Source organism: Adiantum capillus-veneris, chromosome 9 (genome assembly GCF_014529385.1).
Source record: "Adiantum capillus-veneris isolate H3 chromosome 9, ASM1452938v2, whole genome shotgun sequence".
In the NCBI taxonomy this organism is placed as follows: domain Eukaryota; kingdom Viridiplantae; phylum Streptophyta; class Polypodiopsida; order Polypodiales; family Pteridaceae; genus Adiantum; species Adiantum capillus-veneris.
Window position 1 is genome coordinate 121,320,162 of NC_140939.1, and position 14,685 is coordinate 121,334,846.

Genomic DNA, 14,685 nt, shown 5'->3' on the forward strand with positions numbered 1-14,685 from the left:
GACATAGAAAACTGAGAGAGAGAGAGAGAGAGAGAGAGAGAGAGAGAGAGAGAGAGAGAGAAGATCGACACTAGATGGGGTCCCAAAATCCCCTTCAAGGGGCCCCCTCTCTATTGCTAGAGAGGTATTTTCTTTAGATTGCACAAAGTCTGGTGCAATGGTTTTAAATGCTGAGATGCTTGACGACGACGACGTCGACGGCGCTGGATGTAAATCCTGAGACTGCGAGGCTAATGGGCTGAAATCTGAAAACACTATGGCTACTGACTGGGAATTGCGGGGCGAGGCTAAGGGCTGATTTGCTATCGTTGATGCCGACGATGACTGAAAACTGAAAAACGCTGGCTGTTCTGAGGGCTGAAAACTGAAAACCTGAGGTGTCTATGGGCTGAAATCTGACCGCTGATGAATTGCTGCGGTGACGAGGTACTGACGGCGATGATGAGGCTGAAAATGCTGAGGACTGAAGTGAATGCTGGTGTTTTGATGGCTGAAAATGCTGATGCTATGGCTGAGAAAACGTTGGTGTTGATGACCATCACGAGGTGCTTGGTACTGCTGGTACTTGAGAAGTTCTTCTTCACTGCTCCTCTGCTTGATGTTGGTGCCTCAAGGTTACATAAATAGGTGTCTACAGGCTGGGTCGAGCAGCATGCTACAAATCCCACGATTTGGAATTTGAAGAGTCATTTAATTAATAAAATGTCCTGTTAAGAGTTGGTTCTCGTGGAGTTTCGAAAATGGTTCACATGCGGTGAAAATGCTTATGCTTGGTGCTAGGTTCTGATGCTAATACTAATGGGTTGTGCAATCAGAGGGTATGCAGCTACTTTAAGTGCCTAGACATGTACATCCTGCGTATAGGCTCACAAGGTTGCCAGAACACTACCTAAGCTGTCCTAAACCCTAGAAATAGGAGTTACAGCTTGTTCACATGAACATAGGGTTAGATGTGCACATGATATCCCCCCCTTTTCAAGGTGAGGTATTGGTACCGAGCTGTATGGCTTCCGTAGAGTCCGCCAACAACTCGTCGCCAGCCCAGCCCACTCTGCTGCGGCGTCCTGTGATACTTGAACTTCAAGAATGTCTGTATTGCTTGCTTCTTTGGGCCGGCCGAAAGCGGTGTAGAGTGATCTGCTTCGGCTCCATGTCTGCAAGTTTGTCTACAATCTCGGGTTCATCTTCTTTAAGAATCTCCTTTGGGGGATTTCCCTGAAACCACCTTAAACAAAATATCATAGACACATCTTTTAATTGTCGAGTGACTGGAAAAAAACTAGGCTTCTTAAATGACTGTGCAAATGAAAAATGTGACGGAGTGCCAAACTTTCACCAAGTACATACCAAAATTGCGATCTAAACTTGACTTTTCGACCTAAAACTATCAACTGTGGTAGACCACAAAGGGAATACCAATGCTTGATGGACAAACGTGTGAGTGCTTTTGCGGAGATTGTGTCTTGCCAATGAGGATGCACTCTTATATAGAGAGCTATGTGAAGAGATGCACTCAGTGTTAGGTCAATAAGGCAGAGCCCTTAGGAAAGTTCGCCTGCTACATCCAAGTGAAATTCTTGATGCCAAGTGAGAGAGTAGTTCTATGGATTTTATTGTTGGTTTGGCAAATACTAGTCGTGGCAACAATGCCGTTTGGATTGTGTTGATCGAATCACAAAAGTGACAAAATTTATACCAATGAAGTTGATAGTAAAAAGCCATGAGTTGGTGGGTTTTGTTTGTCGATCAACTTTATAAGCTATATGGTTTGCCGAAGAATATTGTCAATGATCGAGATACCAAGTTCATTGGGCGATTTGGCGAGATGTGTTTGCTTCACCTTTGGACGAAGTTGAGTATGTCATTCTCTGATCATCTCCCAAGTCTGACGAACAAACAGAAAGGATGAATCAAACATTGCATGACTACCCGGAGGCCCGAAGACATTTAATAAGTTGTTCCAACTTATGGGTTCCTGTAGATAGGGCCTTAGGGACACAAGAAGTTGAATAAAGCTAACTGGACAGCAGTACGGATTTTTCGCAAATTACACTGACATGCTGAGTGGACTCCCATAAAAAGCACTGACAATGTTGATGTGCAGGCTGTACAGATTTTTGGAAATTACGCTGGTTGCTTTTCAAGAGTCCCAACGCTAGTTTTTGGACCAGATGCTTTTGGGATTTATTGCGTTTGAACTAAGTGCGTTTGGGGCTTTGCTTTTGGAGCATCCCTTGTAAGAATAAGTAGAGCCCTTGGGGCCTCACTTTGCAGAGCATCTGGACGCAGTGTCTGAGAGCAGAGGTCCCACGGTTGGGGCGCCAGATTTTGGGGCCAATACCTTTGGGCAGGGAACTATGCCAGGCTGTGTCGACTCCAATTTTTAAGTGTTCTAAAGTTGTGAAGTATTTTAATTGATTCTCTCGTGTGTCTTGCCAGAGCTAAGCCCATTTCTCTCTAGCCGGGAAATCCGATCATGGATTCAAGTGGAAGAATTTTGCCATAGGTGATGACTATCTATTCTACAAGGGTAGAGTATGTGTCCCAAGTGATCAAGAATTAAGTGTAAGATTCTCTACGAGTATCATGATAGCCTTAGTGTAGGACACCCCAGTGTATATAAGACGTAGTTTTATTAAAAGACAATTTTATTGGTCATGAATGCTAGATCAATAAAGGTGAAAGGTTAAAGAGTGGAGGTCTTCTCCACCCAGCAATGATCTTCATGTTGGTAACTCCTTCTCCTCCTCCTAATTGAATTTATTATTTGGGCCCTAGGCTTCGTAGAGATTTGCATGTAGATCTAGGTGAGGATATTCTTCTTGTGTAGGAGCACAAGTTATGTATCGATCCTTATCGTAGATGTGGCAAGTTGGTACCTGGGGATTCTCATACATTTTAGGAAATTGCGATTGGACAACAATATTCTAGCAGTGGTGTATGCATTTTTGTGGAACCTTGTTGGCGCCGTTGTGTACGTGACCATGGTACTTTGGTACATGGTACAGTGGTGTGGATTACTCTAGAGATTGATGATTCTCTAGTTGGTGTGATATGCATCAATGTCCCCACTTCAGGTCAAGAGAGAGCCGAGTTTTGGTAGTAGATTGTAAATATATTGCCAACTATGGATTTGCGGGTTGTTGGCGGTGATTTTAACAATGTAGAGACCACTCAGGACTAGTGAGCAGTTCAGCCTCCATCTTTACCATATGTAGCACCATGTGAGAGAGATGCTTGGAATAGATATAATTTTGTAGTTTTTGGTATAGATGCCTAGCATAGTTCCTATGTGGCTTGCTTTCCATAGTCATTGCAAATTTTGTGGGGTTTTAGAAGGCAATCAGGTCATCTGCTAGAGTGATTAGATAGAGTTCGGGCATCTCTCCGGATTCATCCAGTCGGTCCCAGTTTCTCCCAATGACAGGTGCTAGGGAGTGAGAGCTGTTTTGTGGCATTGCCTGGCCAGTGTGAGGTAGGTTTCTCATGTCGAGTCGTGTCTAGCCATGTTTAGCTTTGGTTTTGGGCTTTGCTCCATGGCGATTTGTGCTCCTGCAGGCTGGGAATATTATTCCCTAGCCTTGTGCTATATCCCCCCCCCCCCCCCCCCGAGCTTCCCATAGGCATCTGCTGCCCTTCCCCATTTTTCCTCCCTTTTCTAGGTCGTGAGGACTGAGGGCTGGGTCGGGCAGCTTCTGGATGGTCCTATATATGGACCGCTTGGTGGGGGAGTCGTCGGTCACTAGGACATAGTAGCTGTGCCTAGAGGGGGGCACCCTCCCTTGGGTGCCCGAGAGGGGCTTGGTGCAGAGGTAGAGCACCAAGCATTTCTCCTCCATATCAGCCAGCGTTTTGGCATGTGATGAGCCAATGTTTTCTTGCTCAGCAGATCAGCCCCAACGTTTTTGGTGGGCAGCAGATGCAGCGCTCAGAGATCATGTCCACGGTGTTGTACCTCCTGAGGGCAGCCCTTCACAGGCTTTGTGCCATGAAGTTGTCGGTTTCCTTGACCGAGATCTTGATCTACATCTAGGTCTAGCTAGGAGGAGATGCACCAGATCTATGCTCTCAGAGCATGTTGGAGGTGATGCACATGTGGAGACCGTGTCAGTGGTCTCGTGTGCCTCGGGTCTATCCATTGGGCATGTCAGTTCTATTCCAGACCACCCTTGGTCACTTGTATGAGCAAACTGTTATCAGCATGGGGAGCCTTTCCCAAATCTCTCTCTCTCTCTCTCTCTCTCTCTCTCTCTCTCTCTCTCTCTCTCTCACACACACACACACACACATGCTCAGATGTCCTGTCTATCTCTACCTCAGTTATCTCTCTTCTCCATAGGTGTGCCTTGTTCATGTGTTTGGCATTGCAGGTGTTCTAGATCTGAGTCGAGGTACCCACCGGATCAGGAGCCAGTTCTTGTCTTCGTTGCATCTTCCGCTACCACCTTTGACATTTACGTGGGCACATGGGCAACGTGTCATGATGGGACAATTATGATTTGGCTTGGCACAATGCTCTCTGATCATGCCCCAATTTCTTTGCATGAGATTCCAGACTTCCTCTGTGCCTAGACGAGGATCGACATACTCGACGGTGTTAGAGGATGCTTCATTGCCTCAATTTATTATTCAATGTTTGGACATGCACTGGTTTTGCAGACCCCGCGTCCCATCTGGCTACACGCATCAGAATGTCTTCTGAGGCTCGCAAACAAAAAGCTGCAAAGCGGCAACAAGGCTTGTTCCATAGGGAACGTGAGTTACATGACCGTTTGAGTTGTATACACCGGCAGCTCGAGGAGTTTCAAGGAGAGAGTTCTTGGGTGAGCGTGAGGTTGACATCCGAGAGGCACTTAGTCACAATTAGACCGAGAATTTCGAATTCGCCTATCATGCTTCGGTCTCGACATGGATATCCAAAGCGGATAGGATGAATAAGGATTTCTTTGCACACTTTGGAGAGCGTCCCAAGGGGACTTCTATTAGAGCCTTACTTGATTTTGCATATAGGTTACACACGGATCCTGATAAGGTCCTTGACATAGCCTCATTTTTTTCTTTTGTTTTTTGGTGATCAGATTGCTGATAATATTCTGGATGCCAGAGAAGAGGTTTGCCTCATGTATAGCGTGTGGGTACAAAGACTATGTGCCATATGTTACTAGCCCCCTTCTCTATGCAGGAGATGCTTGACGTGATGATTGGCATGTTGCCTCTTGTTTTGGAGAGGATGGGTTGACCAGAGAGTTCTTTTTGCAGTTCTGATTCTTTCAAGTTTACAACACATATTTGACACAAGAGAGATGCCTGCCTCTATGTGTTCGGGACTTATTTCTCTTATACCGAAAGGTGGAGATACATTGTCCCTTCGACAGTGGAGACCGATTACTCTCATGTCTTCCGTGTGTAAGATCTTTGCTCGCATGATCAGTATGGGCTTGAAACCCTTTATACCGGATCTCATCCATGCTTCACAAATAAGTTTTTTGAAGGATTGATGTATTGTGGATAACATCTTTACCTTCTATGAGGCAATTGAATGGGCTTGCAGATAGATCAGCTATAACATTCATGCTTCTTGATTTTGAGAAGGCTTAGGATAGAGTAAATTAGGGTTTCTTGGAGCCTTACTATTGCAAGAGAGACACATGAGGACCAAAATCAAAGAACAAAATGGATTCCTGCACTCTCACTTGACAGATGTTGTGTAGATTCCATGTTGAAATGTGCGCAACTTTTCAATTCCTATGGTGTTTTCCAAAGAGACATACATTAAGCTTGGACTGAGGGTCATGTGTTTGGGAATGAATGAAGTATTAATATTCTCAGATTCATTTCAGTTTTAGATCATTAGGTTTACTTAGAATAGGGAAGCTTGTTGCACTTTAGGTACTTTCTATTTGAGAGCGTACCATATTACATACACCGGATTGACGCAGTGTGCGCATGGAGATACCTTCAATTTGCAAAGTGTACCTTAAAGGATGCTAAAATTTAGTTTTTTGGGCTGATTTGGAGTTTAGAAATTGCAGGTTTTGTTGGAGCTCCTCATAGTAATTCCACACTGCTATCAATGTAGAAAGTTTCTTTTACTACTTGCAATTCTTTGAAACCCGATACAGATCATAATACCCATCTATTTTTGTTGGTCTTTGTATACTCCCGTGTATAGTGATGGGGTAATGCTTATGTTTTGATGTAAACATGAGCGAAGCGCATTTCACTCGCCCTAAGACTAGAAACGTTTGAAACGACCAAAATGATTCACTTGGTTAATGAAACACCTACAGATGAAACACATGAAACAGAGAAAAAAAGACTTATAAAAAATAAGTAGTAGGCCTTCGTATTAGGTCTTAGCTAGCTTCCTTTATACAAACAACCAACTCTAGAGAAACTATTAAACTTTAAAGCATTTCATAACCCCCTCTCTCTCTCTCTCTAGATTATTTCTTTAGTTGCTATTAGTAGGCTATTGGTAGTAATCCACTATGAACTTGGAACATGTTGACTTGCTTGTCAGTTACCTTGTAAGTCCATTCCATGTTGCATGCTACCTTTGCAAGCTTGAAAGCTGAAAGATGTTAATTGAAATGAAACTTACACTGAATATATCTATGTAGATGAAAGCACGCATGGATATATGCATACTTGCATGTATGTCTTGTTTCAATCTGGCATTTCAAATTTCACCAATACTAGTATGAAAAAAGCATGCATGGATGCATGTATACTCACATGTATGTCTTGTATATGTAGGCATTTTGATTGGGTTTCAATTTTCACCAAGTCAATCACCAAGGCTGAAACGTTTTGGGTTGAAACAGCCTATGTTAGGGGTAAAATGTTTTGAGGCTGAAAATCTTTTGCAGTGATGCTGATTTAAATGAGCAAAACTCAGGGTTGATGTGTTGCTTGGCGCGTTTCTGTGTTTTGGTACACAAAACTTCATGATGTACAATATATTTTGCACGTCCCCTTAAAACTCTCTTTGCAAGTGCTGGCCGGAAAAGGTCAAATTGGGCGTCGTTTTTAGTTTTTAGGGTTTTATGGTATGAACCAAGGCGAGATGTGGGAGGTTTCACGGTGTTATACAAGCCATGTAATCTTTTCGTGGAGTGATGTAGAGTTGCCAAATGACAACCTGCTTGCAATTTCTCTGATGGGAATGCCAAGTCTTTCTTTCCCTACTTCTATGGTGATGATTGGGCTTGAGATGCTTCATAAAGATTACGTAACTCGTTTACTTCACATTGAATGCCCGTAAATAGTGATGGGGGCTCCAAGATCGAGTGGATTTGAGGCGCTTTGCACTCTCTCTTGAAGGTTGGATGATGCAGTTTCGAGGCTTGCTTTGTGAGTTTCTTTGTTGTAGTTCTTCCCACTAGTTGACATGATGAATGTGAGTTTTTGATGGCTCCGTCCTTGATTGATGGTGACTATGTGAGGGTAACGTACAGGTGGTGTTCTTCAAATCAAGCTGTGAAATTGTGAGGGGGTAAAATTGGAAGCTTGATCATTGTTCAAACCACATTGTTTGGTGCCAAAAGTGCTTTTGCTGATTTGTGCAATGCTACTACTCATTTACATCCTTGACATTGCTTGGCACTACATGTGCCACTTTGTATTTTGTAGTTCTCGGCATCCCCCCCCCCCCCCCCCCCCCCCCCCCCCCCCCCCCCCGCTCCCCCAACAACCGAGATGCTTTTTTTTAATTCTAGCCACCATGTTTTTTTGACCTTGGTGCTCAAATGAGAGAGAACCTATCCAATGCTTCTTGTCTTGGTACCTATACCATGAGGGATGAGGACGATACATGGCAGCAAGGTGAAAAACACTGTTGAAAACATTCAAAGATTTGTCATGTAAGAGGAAAAATCAATGTGAGGAATTGCAGATAAGAACTCCTACCATTACATGTCAATGAGAGCAAGCTGGGAAAGAGTAGAGAAGCCATATTGTTAGAAGAGATGATCTTGCCTCAAGCTACGAGCTCAGCTCTAAGCTCATGCAGGCGTGATAAGACTACAGAAGAGAAACAATGGTTGATAAAGATAGAATCAACAATGCCATCTCTAAAGCAGAATGGTCACTCGAGTCGTCATGGTGTAGTTTTTGAAGTGTGGAAGCAGAATCCTAGAGGTGTTGACATGCTTGGGGTTAAGCACGTGTCTTTTTACTACAGAAACCAGAGCAACAGAAAGTCACAAGAGCCACAAGAATTTGAGGTAGAATACTAGTCAAGGTCAGGCTAGTGGCATCAAACATATTGAGGAGCTCACCTCTTTTTTAGGATCTTCTATTTTGGTTGGAGAGATTCCCAGATGTGCAGATAACTTATCATGGCAGAGGAAATTTTCTCTCTTCCAACTGTCCTCATGCGGTGATTTGGCGACATATTTTGTCTTTGCTTAACATGTTTGTCTGTAGAATGCGTTTGACAAAGTACATACAAGGGTGCCAACGCATTTTTGAGTGGAATTCTGGTCCTCGTCTCTTGCAGGCGGAGGGTTAACAATTGAAGTGTATTGCCTGTCTATAAAGTGTCTGTACCCCCTCATGAAAGAAGCGTATCATCCTTGATTATTCCTGTCAAAATTTAGCCCAAGATGACATAATAGCAACCTGTCCTTATAGCCTGTTCAATCATCCGTAAAGCTGTCCATACAGCTTGTCAACATCATCATCTGGTGAAATATAGATATCTGAATAGGGCCATGGGAAGCATGGGGGTTGACAAATCGAACTTACCCTCTTCCCCTTTTCTATTAGGGAAAGGAGGGGGTTGGGGGACTTCCTGAAATTCAAGACGACTTTCATTATGGAGGCTTCATGGAGGTTCCAACCTCCAGTTTCATAGCAAGAGAACCTGATACAAGCATGTGAACCAAATTCTGAATAACACCAGGCATGGTTCCCCTTTCCAAGTTGAGGGGTCCCAGAATGTGTCAATCTTGATTAGAAAATAGTAAGGACCAGCCTTACCTAGAACACTGGTGTGTGTACTGCTTTGCTGCTCTTCTTTAAGAATATGAAAGGTTATTGTCAGTTCAAATGTGCATAAGAAGAGTGTATTGAGGTTGGTGCATTTTACTTGTCCAGTGGCAAGCTAAGAATGACTGGTGGTACGAGGTTCCCTACAATTTGCAATCAACATAGATTCAAGCCTTGTCCTGATCATCCAAGGCGATTCATATCTGTTCTCGAAAGCCAAAATTCTCTTAGACACTAGGGTACTGAACATAATGTATTCAAAGTTGTGCTTTTTTGTCCTAATGTCATGGGTTGATGACAAAGTATTAATCTACATTTAAACTTGTACATGATCCGGGCTTCTGCTTCCAGTGCCTTTGTCTGACTAGAATTGTTGGAATTTTGGAGACTGGGCTATTTGAGCTTGATTCATCTGTACAATCTCAATTAAGGTATCGTCTTTTGTGAATTGCAGATATTTACCTTATCTTGTGTCTGTGTTTTCTTACAAGTTCTACAGGAACATGCATACCTACTTTTACATATGAGCGCTGATGGTAGCGAATATGATCAGTTGGGCAGTGGCAGCTTTGACTATGATTATGCTCATGATGAGGAGGTAGAGGAACAGGATGAGGTTGATGAGTTGCCTTGTGTACAACCGCACGAAGACGATGAAGATAGTGTGGAAGCACAGGTGGGGGAAATAGACGGGTCTCTTTATGAAAATGACGAGGCATTTGCCAGAGCTTTACAAGAGGCAGAGCATCGTGATGCCACAGTTTACATGATGGGCCTTGTGGGCGTGGAAGAATGTACGTGCTTAGCTTTAGTGCAATATGCGTGATTTGATCTTTGGCCTTTAAGTTTTATACGAAGCCGCCATTTATCATAAGCACATTCAAACAAGAGCAATTATGCGTGCACGTTGGCCATATTTCATACTTCTCCTCTAATATTTCTCATTAAGAGAGACTTCACCATTGTTTCATACAACTCTGATTCGACTAGTGTAGTCTTTTCCTTGTTATGCTTATTTCCAAATCTCTTGCCATAGCCATCTTGAATGTTCGAGCTTTGTGGTGAGAGCATGTGATGACCAGGAAAGGTGACATAAAGAAGATTTGTTGTCTGTTTCACTTTTCATACTGACTGCCGAAAAAACTTAAATAATGAGGGGTCACTACAGCTGACTGCTCAAACCATGTTTGCCTGCCTGAGTGTTTGTAAAGGTGTCCTTTAGCCAAGATGAAAACGTAAGATAATGTGAAGGTAAACAATTTCTGTAAATGTATGATCATGGTACTAATTTGCTTCTAGGCTACGCTAAGTTTCTGATCTCTTTTGGTAGCCAACATGTCAAATTTTCTCTCCTTGGATGTATGATAACATAGCGTTATAATGGTACAGCTGATGGAGAAGATGAGGATCAAAGCAATCAGTCTCAGGTCTGACTCAACTTGGTGCTTGATCTCATTGAGCTTTTTTAGAATATTATGTGATTATTGTTCTGGTTTATGTAGGATGCATGGCAGGATGTTGATCCAGATAACATGTCCTATGAGGTACAACTTCAAATATTTCTCATGTTCAGTTAACAGGTTCATTTTTGAAGGTTTTCAGGTATTATATTCTGTTATGTAGATGTTGTAATGTGACAGGGATTAGACGGTAAATCCCAAAGCTTTTGTAGCCCAATGGGAGGTAATACTTTTTTGGGTTTGCAAGGAAATTCAGTTTTGAACTATGAATCAGGGTAAAGTTAACATGCTAGATGTTGTGCGCGCCACCCACAGCGTGTACACCGAGAAAACACCTGCTTGGGGATGAAAATGCTGCTGTCCAGCGAAAATCACGTCTCTGCCAGAGCGTTGCAGAGGTCAAGAATGGATACATCTATTCGTGTGGATGAAACGTCAATGAGAATTGGAGCGTAGTGCCCACATCCTCACACACTGTTCTCTAAAACAAACTGATGAACCGGCGATCACTGTCTGAGACAATAGATGTAGGCATCCCATGCAACCGAAAAATGTGTGAGACAAACAGCTTGGCCAACTGGTCAGCTGGAGAGTAATGAAATGAAATGTTATATTAACGTCTTCAAAAGGCCAAAGTGATCTATGAGACCAGAAAGTTACAATGTGGTGGATCTGATACAATGTCTGAGTAACAAAATAAAAATACTATTGAATCCTAAGCTGCTAGACGTGAGCTAAGCAGCTAGCTCAGCTTGTGTAGGATATGGGTAGGGAGTGAAGTGAGTGCGGGGCTAAGACAACACAGTGTGAATGTATCCTTAGAAAGAGCTAAATCACAAGAGATCCAGCATCGGTCGCTGGCGGACCTCATCAATCTCCTCCATGTTCAGTAGTGTGACCGGGCGTCGTGCATTTCGGGTCAAAGTGATCTGAATCGAGAGAGAGAGAGAGAGAGAGAGAGAGAGAGAGAGAGAGAGAGAGAGAGAGAGAGAGAGAGAGAGAGAGAGAGAGAGAAATGAAATGATATATTAACGTCTACAAAAGGCCAAAATGACCTATTAGACCAAATTGATTACAATGGTGAGTCTAGTACCAAGTCTGGGTACAAACAAAGAAAACTACAAACTAGAAACTGAGATAGGAGTGCTACCGACTCCTATGTGTGGCTGGTAAGCTGAGCACTGGTATAATGCCACAAAGGTACAAAGTGGGGATAAGTGTCACCATGATACAATATAGCAGTAACATGAAGCCTATCCTGATCGACACTCTGGGTGTCGCGCTAGAATCCTGTGGATCCTCTGCCGCAGTCTCTGTCGGTGTTGCGTGGCTCCCCTCCTCAGTCGTGGTCGTCTCGATCTCCCCAAATCTATAGCTCAGTCAATGAGAGTACCACTGGTGTGTGTATGGGTGGGAGCCGAGCCCGGGGGGGGGGGGGGGGTGGTGGCCCCTCTGCTTCTATGGTGCTCAGATTGAAGAAATCTGAGATGCGTCTTTGGGACTCTCTGCCTATGTCCTCTCAATAGAGAGTCTCTATGTCTCTGTATCTCAAGTAGAAATAATCCGAGACATCTCTGATCCTGATATCTCATGACTCTATCTAACGAGTCAAAACCATCTCTGAATAAACAGTGAAAGCGTCCCCGTATCTCATAGTAGACTGTGCAATGACATATGTAGTGAAACTCTGTCTCTGGCTCTGCGTGGCATAACTGACATATCCTACTGTCTACTGGTATGCCTCTGAATCTACCTGTCTCAATCCCAAGCTGGTGTGAAGATGTGCGTATCTGGCCAATGGCACATTGTAACCCTTGAGATAGATGTGTGTCCATGTAATTGGGCCGTGTGACAAATCCATCTGTCGTGAGTTGGAGAAGATGCTCTCTATAGAAAGCCCTCTTCGTACCCAAGTCCCGTGATGGCTCTATCCATGTCCTCCTAGTATCAAGCTGGATAAGATCATGCCGAATGAGTCTAGTAATCTCCATCCGTGTAAGAGCCAAAGATGGTGCATCAAGAGAGAGAGAGAGAGAGAGAGAGAGAGAGAGAGAGAGAGAGAGAGAGAGAGAGAGAGAGAGAGAGAGAGAGAGAGAGAGAGAGAGAGAGAGAGAGAGAGAGAGAGAGAAATGAAATGAAATGAAATGTTATATTAACGTCTTCAAAAGGCCAAAGTGACCTATGAGACCAGAAAGTTACAATGTGGTGGATCTGATACAAAGTCAGAGTATGACAAAAATGAAATGCCAAATGTCACAATAAAATACTATGGAATCCTAAACTACTAGGTGTGAACTAAGCAGCTAGCTGGGATAGCTAGATCACAAGAGATCCAGCATCGGTCGCTGGCGGATCTCATCAATCTCCTCCATGGTTAGTAGTCTGACCGGGCGTCGTGCATGTCGAGCCAAAGTGATCCGAATCCTCTGATGCAGCCTCCGCCGATGCTGTGTAGTCCTCCGCAGTCGTGGGCGTCTGGATCTTCCCAGCTCAGTCGCTCGGTCGATCAGTGTGCCTCTCGTGTGAGGCGACGAGCTCTGCTGTGGTAGTAACTCCTTCGGGTGTCCAGTGGCAGCTCTAAAGAAATCTGTGATCTGTCTCTGGGACTGGCTAGCCTCTCCTCTCATCAGGCTCTCTCTGTGTCTGCGTAGCTCGAGCAAAAACAAACCCAAGCATCTTTGATCCTCGTACTGCATGACTCTGGAGAATGGTCCAAAGCCCTCTCTGAACAAGCAATGGAAGCGGCCTCGTATCTCGTAGTAGACGGGGCAGTGGCATGTGTAGTGCAACTCTGTCTCAGGCTCGATGTCACACAGGGGGCATGTCCTAGCCTTTGCTGGTACTCCGATGTATCTCCCAATCTCGATCCGCAGCTGGTGTGAAGATGTACGTATCTGGCCGATAGCGCATCGTATCCCATGAGACAAGTGGGTGTCCATGTAACCATCAACCGTAAGCTGGAGGAGATGCTCTCTGTAGAAAGCCATCTTCGTGCCCAGCTCCTGTGCTGGTTGTATCCATGTTCTCCTGATGTCTAGCTGAGTCAAGTCCTGGCGGATGAGCCCGGTGATCTCGGACTGTGTAAGAGTCAGAGAGGGTGCATCCAGTGAGTACTGGAAGGGAGGCAATCTGTCTATGCTGAACCCATGCGCCTGAAACCATGATGTCATCTCCCCATACCAGCATGCTGTATCTCCCTGCATGGCTAACTGTCCAGAGGACTCAAGTGCAAGGCGGGCATATCTGTCTCTGGGAAGTTCCCACATGTGGTGTATGAAGGAGACCGATCTAGTGAGTGCCTCAACCACTAGTGGGGGGGCAGCTAGCTCTGCTCGAACAATAGCACGTGGTACGGAGGCCTAATGAGCCGCGAGATCATAGAGACCAGAGGCTTCTCCATGTCCCCCCATCCATCACTGCGGCCTGTCCTCCCGTGATGATCTAATGAAGGTCCCCAAATCTCAGCTCCATAAAGCAATGCAGAAGCCACCAGAGTGTCAAAGAGCCAGAGCTTCGTCCGAGGCTCCTTAAACTGAACCTGTGAACACATCCTTTCCAATCTACCCAATGCTGCATGGGCTCTGGTCAGTCTAGTGTCTGCTGCCCTCCTCAATGAAAATGCTGGCCCACTAAAAACCACTCCGAGGTAAGTGTACGCCTCGGTATATTCCACAGTCTCCTGGCCGTATGTGAATGCTGGCGCTGATCTCCTGATCCACTGTGGGGTGGTATTAAATACCATGAGAGAGAGACCCGATGGGGTCTCCACCAACTCTCTCAAGGGACCCCCATACCATTGCCAATGTGCTATTTGATTTTGATTGTGTAAATGCAATGCACACACATGCAATACCTCAATGCAGACTCTAGTGACTTGAATGGGGAATGTCGCGTGGTAACTCCTTAAAATGAAGCACCTCCGGGGCTGATTTGATGCACCTCTGGATCCATCTCGATAAGGGGTTGCTGATGGCCACCTAGAGGTAGATCTGGGGCTGATTTGTGCTCCCAATGTGAGAGGAATCAAGGGCTGAAGCTTGCAGCAAAAACCCAGATCTGGTTGCAAAAATGCAGCTGATCCGTCGGGCAAAGCAGGGCTGAAAACGCAGGTGATGATGGAGCCGATGATGGACTGCAATGTGAGCACTCGATGCGGCAAGGGAATGACAAAGAAGAGGCTCAATGGGCTGTTGAAGTACCGGGCTGCAACAGGGGGATTAGCGTTAATGGA

General features: G+C 44.6%; 1 protein-coding gene across 2 annotated transcripts in view; it reads left to right on the plus strand.

Moving 5' to 3' along the window:
- LOC147451097 (E3 ubiquitin ligase BIG BROTHER-related-like) overlaps nt 1–14,685 on the plus strand; it is a 62,286-nt gene that overhangs the window by 18,133 nt on the left and 29,468 nt on the right. For both annotated transcript variants that reach the window (XM_086520058.1, XM_086520057.1), the window contains exons 3-5: nt 9,494–9,788; nt 10,384–10,421; nt 10,497–10,538. In XM_086520058.1, coding sequence (XP_086376184.1) covers nt 9,494–9,788; nt 10,384–10,421; nt 10,497–10,538 — 375 coding nt within the window. The remainder of the gene's footprint in view (nt 1–9,493; nt 9,789–10,383; nt 10,422–10,496; nt 10,539–14,685) is intronic.